The 10,159-nt window shown below is 46.1% G+C and overlaps 1 protein-coding gene across 3 annotated transcripts; it reads right to left on the bottom strand.

The window, feature by feature from the left end:
• Window positions 1-5,139: 5,139 nt before the first annotated feature.
• GP5 (glycoprotein V platelet) lies at window positions 5,140-9,711 on the bottom strand. 3 transcript variants are annotated; one of them, XR_015240219.1, is made up of 3 exons: window positions 9,590-9,711; window positions 5,606-9,270; window positions 5,140-5,365 (listed from the first exon to the last, which is right to left on the bottom strand). XR_015240219.1 is itself a non-coding variant. In XM_086675031.1 (2 exons), the coding sequence occupies exon 2, from the start codon at window positions 9,243-9,245 to the stop codon at window positions 7,536-7,538; it is 1,710 nt and encodes a 569-aa protein (XP_086531157.1). In that variant the 5' UTR covers window positions 9,246-9,270; window positions 9,607-9,711; the 3' UTR covers window positions 5,140-7,535. The 3 variants fall into 3 exon arrangements, 2 of the variants coding, with proteins under 2 accessions (XP_086531157.1, XP_086531156.1); XM_086675031.1 differs by having other exon boundaries at window positions 5,140-9,270; window positions 9,607-9,711; XM_086675030.1 differs by having other exon boundaries at window positions 5,140-9,270.
• Window positions 9,712-10,159: the final 448 nt, after the last annotated feature.

A 10,159-nucleotide genomic window follows, 5' to 3' on the forward strand; every position in this document is an offset into this window, starting at 1 on the left:
TGTCTCTCTCTGTCCCAAAAATAAATAAACGTTGAAAAAAAAAATTTTAATAAAAAAGAAAGAGAAAAGAAAGACTGAATCCTTTAAAATTTGTTGGAAAATTTTACAATTTATATAATTTAATTTTATAATTTATTACGCATATTAAAATAACCACTAAAAAAACAGACAGCAAACAAACAAAAGGAAACCCCTAATGTATATGAGAGAGAGAGAGGGAGTAATATAAATTTATCAATCCACCAGAGGGTGTGAAGAGAGGGGGACAATAAAGCAAAGAGAGAAAATGGGAAATAGAAAACACAGAATAACTCCTTAGGAACAATACATCAGTAAGCAGCTAAAATAAATGTAAACAGATCAACTTCACTTATGGACAGAAAGATATTATCTAAATAAAATTTAGAAAAATCTAACTATATGCTGCCTACAAAATGTACACCTAAAGTAAAACCAAAGAGAAAAGGTAAAAATAAAGAATGAAAAAACATGTGTCAAAGAGATGGTAACCAAAATAAACTGCTATGGCTAAAAAACCAAACAAATCCCACATAAAATAGTCTTTAAAAGGAAAATGCTATAGGGATAAAAACTAACACTACATAATAAAACATTTTTTAAAACCTAATAACCTTAGAACCTTAAAAAGACAAAACAACATAAATAACCTTAAAAAATATTAAGTTAACCAGGAATTTAAAATTTCCATGTGGCTATATACTGTTAGATGATAGATAGATGATAGACAGATACATGATAGAATTGTAATAGGAACTTAAGAAATGCACAAACTTTTTTCTGTAGGTAAGCAAACTAAAACTTAGTAAGGTTATAGAAGTGTCAAACAACACAATTAATAAGCTTTATTTAATGGATGTTTAATAACCTGAACCCTATTTATTTATTTATTTATTTATTTATTTATTTATTTATTAAGTAATCTCTACACCCAACATGGGGCTTGAACCCAGGACCCCAAGATCAACAGTCACATACTCCACCGACTAAGCCAGCCAGGCACTCCATGAACCTGATTTAAAAGAGAATTTTTTTTTTTCTCAAGCACATAGAAACATTTACAAAAACTGCCTATGTACTAGGCCAGAAAACGAGTCTCAAAAACGTTCAAATAATTGAAATCATAGGGGCACTTGGCTGGCTCAGTAGAGGGAGTGTGTGACCCTTGATCTCAGGTCACGAGTTTGAGTCCCACATTAGACATAGAGATTACTTAACAATAAAACCTCCAAGGACGCCTGGGTGGCTCAGTCGGTTAAGCAACTGACTCTTGATTTAGGCTCAGGTGATGATCTCAGGGTAGTAAGATAGAGTCCCACATCGGGCCCTCCTCAGCCTCCATGCTGAGCATAGAGCCTGCTTAAGATTCTCTCTCTCCCTGTCTCTCTGCCCCTTCCCTGCTCATGCATGCATGTGCACGCACTCTCTCTCTCAAATAAATAAATAAATAAATAAGAAAAAATATCTTAAAAAAACAACAACTCGACACAAAAATTGGCATCATACAGACCACAAGTGAGTTAGAAATCAGTACAGGAAAGTTATTTAAATATTGGAATAAAAAGCACACTTCTAAATAACTCCGTTTGAAGAGCAACTCATAATGGAAATGAGAAAATGCAGAAGTGGACGAAAATGGAGGCCAAATGTTAATAATACCCCAGCCTAAAACAGGAGCTGCTGCTAAAGCAGTACTTCGGGGGGGGGGGGGGGGGTGGAGAGCCGAGGAAGAAAGGATGAAAACGAATGGGCTGAGAATCCGACCTACGGAGTCATGAAGAAGAAAAAACTAAACAGACCCAAAGAAAACAGAAGAAGGAGATAATAAAGATGAACAGCGTCAACGAATGTGATAGGCAACAATCAGACCATAGAGGGCTGTCCCGAAGCCCAGTTTGTTCTTAGGAAAAGCTAACAAAATAGAAAAAATATTGCAATTTGGATCAAGAAAGAGGAAGGTGGATATGAACAATAGTAGGCATGAAAAAAAGAGGACAATCGCAGATGCAACAGTTTTTTTTTTTTTTAAGTATATTTTTGAGAGAGTGAGCGCACAAATGGGGAGGGGCAGAGAGAGAGAGGGAGACACAGAATCCGAAGCAGGCTCCAGGCTCTGAGCTGTCAGCACAGAGCCCGACGCAGGGCTTGAACTCACAAACGGCGAGATCATGACTTTAGCCTAAGTCGTGCACTTAACCCACTGAGCCACCTAGGTGCCCTGAAATGTAATCTTATTTTCTACAAACTGTTCCCAGGGAGATTGTCCCCACCCACTTTATGAGGCTGTATAATTTGGATTATACAGTCAAAATCAGTCCAAGATATTATTTTTTAAAATTTTACAAGGGAATCTCATTAATGAATAGATAATAAAAGTCATTAGCAAACTGAATCCAACGTGTATTTTTTAAATGCATGACTTGGCTTGGGTTTACTTTATAGGATTGTAAGGATGAATTGATTTTTCAAAATCTATAACTTTTATTCACCACTTTAACACATTGGTGGAGAAAAACTACATGAGATCTTAATCGATGAAAAAATTAAAATTCAACACCTACGCACAATTAAAAAAAAAACTTCTTAGTAAACTAAAGCTATAAAAGTCACATTTATTGATGAAACATTCAAAGTATTCCAACTGCAGGCGCCTGGGTGGCTCAGTCCATTAAGCATCCGATTTCAACTCAGGTCATGATCTCACCGCTTGTGAGTTCAAGCCCCTCGTTGGGCTCTGTGCTGACAGCTCAGAGCCTGGAGCCTGCTTCAGATTCTGTGTCTCCCTTTCTCTCTGCCCCTCCCCCGTTCATGCTCAGTCTCTCTCTGTCTCAAAAATAAATAAACGTTAAAAAAATTTTTTAAACAAAACAAGGGGAGAAGAATTAGGAATAAATCTAACAAAATCTGTGCAAGTTTTTTTTTTTTTTTTTTTTTTTTTTTTTTGAGAGAGAGAGAGCAGGGTGGCAGGATAGAGGGAGAGAGAGAATCCTAAGCAGACTCCATGCCTGATGTGGGGCTCAATCTCACAACCATGAGATCATGACCTGAGCTGAAATCAACAGTCGGATGCTTAACAGACTGAGCCACGCGCGTGCCCTGTGCAGGATTCTTATGCAAAACATTCTGAAACCTCATTGAAAGATTAGAAAAGACCCAAATAAATAGAAAGACAAACCATGTTTACAGACAATTGCACTAGACCATGTACAGAATGCAAATCCTCCCCCAGACTGGTTTACAAATTCACTGCTATCCCTATCAGAATTCCAGCAGGTGTCTCAGTGGAGCTTGGTATGCTAATCTTAAAATGTGTTTAGAATTGCAAAGGGTCCAGCATGGATGAGACTTTTTCTAAGGAAGAACAGGGTGGAGTGGTGACCCCGTACCAAGAATTATGAAAGCTATGATGTATTTATATACAGTGAGTATAAGATGAGATCCATAGGCCAGTGGTTGACCCATGCAAAAGCCAGGGACCAACCCATGCACATCGGGAAACTTGACAAATGACAGAGGTAGCTTTGCAAACCGGCGCGGAAAGGATGGATTATGTGACAAATGGGCTGGGGCAATGGCGTGCACGTTTCGAAAAAATACAGTTCATTCCCTATGTCACACCATATAAAAAAACACAAATTCCCGGGTGCCTGGCTGGCTTAGTTGCTTAAGCATCAGACTCTTGATACAGGCTCAGGTCATGATCTTACGGTTGTGAGACTGAGCCTCATGGCACACCCCGCCTGGGGATCCTCGCTGAGCAAGGAACTGAGAACCTGCTTGGGATTCTCTCTCTCCCTGTCTCTCTGTCCCTCTCCCGTGCTCTCTCTCTCTCTCTCTCTCTCTTTCTGTCTCTCAAAATAAATAAGTAAACATTAAAAAAAAAAATCCACGTGGACTAAAGACCTGAATGTGAAAAGCAAACCTTTACAACTTTTAGAAGAAAATATAGGAGGCTACTTTTATGAATTGAGAGTAGGAAGAATTTCTTAAACAATTTCTTTTAAAAGCACAAACCATAAAGTTATACTGCTAAGTTTGACTAGATTAGAATTAAAGCTTCTGTTCCACAAAAGACAACATAACTACTGTGAAATAAGCCAAAAACCGCAAAAGGAGAGTTCCAAAGCATACAATTTACAGAGGATTAGTGCCCAGAATATGTAAAGAATCCTACAAATCAATTTGAGACAAAATGCCCCGTTATAAATTGGTCAACGTATATGCACAGATAATTTTCAGAAGAAGGAATCTAAATATTTAAGTTTGAACATTTAAAAATAAGTTCAACTTCTCGGGCACCAGGGTGGCTCAGTCAGTTAAGCATCTGGCTTCGGCTCAGGTCATGATCTCACAGTTCTTGGGTTCAAGCCCTGTGTCAGGCCCTGCGCTGAGAGCTCAGAGCCTAGAGCCTGCTTCAGATTCTGTGTCTCCCCCTCTCTCTGACCCTCCCCTGCTTGTGCTCTCTCTCTCTCTCAAGAATAAATAAATAAACATTAAAAAAAGTAAGTTAACTTCACCAGTTATCAGGGAAATGTAAGATAAATCAACAATGAGATACCATTCCACGCTTATCAGATTTACAAAAATTCAAAATTATGGTATTATCATGAGTTGAGGAGGATGTGGAATAATGGGGAATAAAAGAAAAAAGAAAACACAATGGGAATACATGTCCATCAAAGATAGAACAAGTTGTGGAAAATTGATTCAACAGAATATTATGCATTTATTAAGATGAATGAACGAAAGCCAAATGTTTCTTATGGATAAATCTCAGAAATACGTGAGGGGCGCCTGGTTGGCTCAGTCAGAAGAGCATGCGACTGTTGATCTCAGGGTCATGAGTTTGAGCCCCAGGTTGGGTGTAGAGATTAAATAAACAAACTTGTTTAAAAAACTGTGAGCCCAGAGAAAAAAGTTTGAAGAATGCTACATGCCAAGTCACATCATTTATAGAAAACTTTTTAAAAAGGCAAAGCATTACTTTCCGCTGTTCAAGGTTGTAGACAGGTGTAAAGAGTATAAAAACACCACTGAGAATGTAAAACACCAAATGTATTAAGTAGCTTACCTCTAAGGAGGGTAGAGGAACAAGCACAGAGAAGAGATACAGGCAGGCACTTGCAACTTTGTCATATTTTATTGTGTTAAAAAAAATATCTGAAGCAAATATAGCAGCTTTTTATAAAGCTGGTTGAGGTATCCAAGGTTGCTCTCCATACTCTTCTGAATGTTTGAAGATAATGGCCAGGAGTTCCAGGGAGATGTTTTCGTTGGAGGGGACACCGAAATGTAAAGCGTGTACTTTGCTCTACGCTCTGCTCTCTCCCTGCACTTAGAAGAGTGCCTGGTGGGGTGCCTGGGTGGCTCAGTCGGTTAAGCGTCCGACTTCGGCCCGGGTCACGATCTCGCGGTCCCTGAGTTCGAGCCCCGCGTCAGGCTCTGGACTGATGGCTCAGAGCCTGGAGCCTGATTCTGATTCTGTCTCCCTCTCTCTCTGCCCCTCCCCCATTCATGCTCTGTCTCTCTCTGTCTCAAAAATAAATAAACGTTAAAACAAAAATTTTTTTTAAAAAAAGAAGAGTGCCTGGTACAGAGGAGGTACTCCACAAATAGCTGCTGAATGAATGAACATATGCAAAGGCCCTGAGGCATGTTAGTACACTGTGTGTTCTGAAAGAGCTAATCATAAGGATAGCCAACTTCTGTTGAGCTCCATACGCACCAGTCACCGGCTTTACTATTTGGTTAGGTCATTTCATCCTTGCCACAATGGTATGGGCCATTATTATCCTCACTCCCCAGGTGAAGAAACAGAGGCTTTGAGAGCTAGGTAGCTTGCCCAAGAACACAGTGGTTAGGACTAGAGTTCACATTCCATCAAAAAGTCTGGGTTTCATGATTTGGATAAGTTTCAGTTTTTGGAGCAGTCGAAATAAATAAGACAAGGTTGGGCCAAGAAGCCTACAGTGCAGGGGTCATATTAATACACACATGCCCTAGAGGGAAGGGTGAGCCAGGCCGGACAGAGGTGCTGAGGGTGCTTAGTGCACGGTAGTCCGGGAGGAGAGTACACGACACAACAGGGAACACTTGAGTCTGCCTGGGCAGTCATGGAAGGCTTTACCAGTTGAACTTGGTCTTGAAGGAGAAGTCTGCCTACCAACGCCAGCCCTTCCGGCTCCACAACGGTTGGTGTTCAGAGGACCTACTGCTCGGGACTGTGAGCACAGAGCCCGACTACCCAGGGCCAAGACCAACCAAGGGGAAGACAAAGTGATTGAATGTAATCTCCCATCTGAGAAAGTTTGCTCTCACCTTTAAATGCACAGAGAAGAAACCAGCTCATAGCTTTTCTTTAGCGATCATGACAGCAGTAATAATTGCTTGCTCTTTAATAATAAGAGCTAACATTTATTGAGCATTGACTGTATGCGGGGCACTGGGCAAAGTCAGCACACGCTTTATTGCCCTTAACTCTCACAACAACTCTGTGAGGCAGGCACTATTTATCCCTTGCCAGGCAGCAGGACACCGGAGGCTTAGGGAGTTTAGGTGTCTTGCCCAAAGCCCTGTGCAGTTGGTGGGGGTGGGATTTGACACCACGATTGTCCAGTGTCCGGCCCATGTTTAAACCACTGCTTCTCAAGAGCACAGACATCCAATTAAAGCAATAAGAGCTTTATGGCCCTCAGTTGGAAGACTAATTGAGAACGTGATGCCACCATAATAAACTAGAAACCAAGCTTATCATTAAAATTCATGAACAGTTGTCACATGTTAGGTGTTCCATAAATGCTTGTGAAATGAGGTAGCATTTAGTGCCAGGAAATGGAAACCAACCCAGTGTCACAATGACACGCTTCACCCATGCAGGAAGGAAGGAGAAACAGAGAAGGCAAACAGGCGGGCAGAGCAGTGGTCGCCGGGTGCGGACAGGGCCTCCGAGGATCCAGGGCCCCTACTCCCTGGGCACTTAGACCTCTGGGGAGCTGCTCCTCCTCGCGCAAGCAGAGGGTTGCAGAGGGTCCCTCTGCTCCAGTCCCCTCCTCCTGCGGGTTTCTCCTGCTGCCCCTCACTTAGCCCGCACCACTGACCCTCGTGGCTTCTCTCCCTGGGGGCCGAGCTCCTGGTGGGAAGGCTTTGTGTTGTCTCCCGCCTATCACAGAGGAGGCCTCCTCCGAAAATAAACGCTGAACGAAGGAAACCCAGCGCTCCCCCAAACAGTGCACGGGTCTGAGACACACAACGTGAGAAAAAGACAGGACGAAGGAAAGAACTGCAAGAGTTCTGCTTTTCAAAAGTAGCTTAGGAGAACAATCCATCCTGTAAGGCAGACAAGGATGCCTGCTGAGGGGAGGGACGGAGGAGGGAGACGGGGAGGTGGGATTGAGGAAAGAGGGGGGAAGAAGGAAGGGAGGAGGGGAGGAGGGGAGGGAGAGCGGAGAGGAAGACAGCAGCAGCCCGTCCGGATTCTCCCCGGAGCCACCTCTGACAGTACTCTGGCCACGTTTTAATTAGCGGCGAGGTTGTCCCATTGACTCAAACAAAAGCTCGCTCGCTCGCTCTCTGATTAATTTTCGAAAGAGCCCGCCGAGTTTAATCATAGCAAACACGATGACCCCCGTTATTACGGCCTGAGCAGCCAAAAGCAGGAAGTAAAGACCCCAGAACAGGCTGTGGTCTTGGCGACTGCCGTCGGCCACGAGCTGCGCCGGGGCCCGGGGTTCCGAGCTGTCGGGCACCGAGGCCGTGTGGCCCGGGGCCGCGGGGGCTGCGGCGGAGCGGGGAGGCGGGCCGCGGGCGCCCCGGCACTCGGGGTCGTCGTCGGGCAGGGCCCAGAGCGGCAGGCCGGCGCGGGGTCCGGGGCCGCGGCACCGCGGGGGCTCGGCTCGGCCCACGAGGCCCGGGTGCCGCCGCAGCCACGCCAGGAACGGCCCCAGGTCGCAGTCGCAGCGCCAGGGATTGTGCCCCAGCAGGACCTCCGCCAGCCGGGGCAGATCCGCGAACACGTCTCCGGGCAGGGTCTCCAGCAGGTTGTGCTCGAGCCGGACTCCCTCCAGGCTGCCGAGGTTGCGGAAGAGCGCGCGGGGCAGGGCCCGCAGCCGGTTGTGGCTCAGCGACACGCGGCGCAGCCCGCCGAGGCCGCGCAGCAAGCCGCCGGGGAGCGCGGCCAGGCTGTTGGAGTGCAGGGCGAGTACCTGGAGCTCGCCCAGGCCCCGGAAGGCGTCCTCGGGGAGCGCGCTCAGACGCGGGCTCAGGGTCGCCCCGAACGCCCGCAGGCGGCTCAGGTTGCGGAAGGCGGCGGCCGGCAGGGTGCGCAGCCGCGTGCAGTTCAGCCACAGCTCCTGCAGGCCGGCCAGCTCCCCGAAGAGCACCTCCGGGAGCTCCTCCAGCGGGTTCTCGAACAGGGTCAGGAAAGTCAAATTGTGCGAATAAAGGAAGAGGGCCGGGGGCAGGAACTCCAGGCGGTTTCTGGAAAGCGTCAAGGAGCTCAGGCTCCGGAGCCGGTCGAAGGCCCCCGGTGCGATGGAGCGGATGCGGTTTCTGTCCAGCTGCAGCTCCACCAGGGCACGCAGGCTACTCAACAGCCCCGAATCCAAAGAGACGAGCTGGTTCGAGTGCAGCACGAGTTTCTCCAGCTTAGCCTGTGCGCCAAACAATCCCCGGGGCAGGTGGGTCAAATTATTTCTCGATAAATCCAACACTTTCAAGTTCCCCAGGTTTGTGAAGAGGCGAGCGGGAAGGAAAGCGAGTTGATTTTGGTTCAAAAAGAGCTCCTGCAAGTTAACCAGTTTCTGAAACATGTTTTGGTCAATGTCCTTTAGTTCGTTGCGGTCCAGAAACAACTGTTCCAGGAGCACCGTCTTATCCAACAGCGCACCTGGAAGATGAGTGATCTTGTTGCGCGACAGCCTCAGGGTTTTAAGTTTTATCAGGTCGTCCAAGGTGCCGGGGGCAATGGCGGAAATGTGGCTGTCCGACAGCATCAGGCGCTGCAGGACGGTCATGCCACTGAAGCTGTGATTCTGTAAGGTGCCGCGGCCCATTTGGAAGAGCAGGATGTGCGTGAGGTTGACGGGCAGGCCGAGCTCGGCGACGCGCGCTACGCTGCTCCCGGTGCACTGCGCGGCGTCCCGGAACACACACTTGCAGGCGGGGGGACAGGGGAGAGGCTGGGCGCGCAGGAGCCCCAGCGCCGCGCACAGCAGGGCGCTTCTCAGCATGTCTGCAAGGGCCGCAGCGGGAGGTCTGGAGGCGACACACAAAACGCTCACATTGGATCTTGCAACCCTGCGGAGGCAAGAGCCTTCCACCAGGATTATCACTGGCTTTAAGAGTTACCCAGATACAACTAAGTATCCCTCTTTTAGAAATGCAGATTTTCCTGGGGCGGGGTGGGGGGGGGGATGGGGGATGGGGGAGGAGGTGGTGAAAAGACTTTCATTCTACACTGCGAGGTCTCATCCTTTTCTACCGATTTTCTACTCTCAGTTTAAAGCTTTAAAGCGTTTTCAAAGCCAATACTTTAAAATCCTTACATAGAACTGATGAAAATAATTATTCTCACATTCAAGAATGTCTCACATGCATCACTGAGCAGTGCCCACGGTGAAGAGAGCCCTGATCTTCTCGCCTTTACCCAGGGGTGGCTATAACCAGCAGTCGTGAAGGGAACGGCAAAGTCTGTAAAAAACAACAGCAACCACCACCTGATTCCTTTTACCACACTCATGCTGTATGCACGGTACTTATTCTACAAAAACAATAACACCCTCGAATAGCGAACACCTCTATTTAGCCACAGTGAGAAAAACAGGTAATATCTATCACGTTATGCCATACATGGTTCTCAGCACTTGATTTGCATTAATTCATTCACTCCTTATGCTAACCCTATGAGGTAGCTATTATTCTTAACCCCAGCTAAAGGATGATGAAAACTAAGACACAGAAAGGGTACGTAACTTACCCAGGGTCATAGAGCTAGAATTGTTGACAGGGAGCTATCATTCCTAAGATGCTTAACAAAAAATTAATACCAACTTGTGGCATTGAAGTACATGTGAAATATGCACAGTAATACTAATCTGCCAAAACAATGTTTCCCAAGTGGAATTGTACACAAATCATTTCTTGT

Source organism: Puma concolor, chromosome C2 (genome assembly GCF_028749965.1).
Source record: "Puma concolor isolate L17-30 chromosome C2, mPumCon1.1.hap2, whole genome shotgun sequence".
Taxonomy (NCBI): Eukaryota; Metazoa; Chordata; class Mammalia; order Carnivora; family Felidae; genus Puma; species Puma concolor.

What these genes read in the sequence shown, in the direction of transcription:
- GP5 (XM_086675031.1), bottom strand. Translation starts at nt 9,245, where the DNA reads ATGCTGAGAAGCGCCCTGCTGTGCGCGGCGCTGGGGCTCCTGCGCGCC.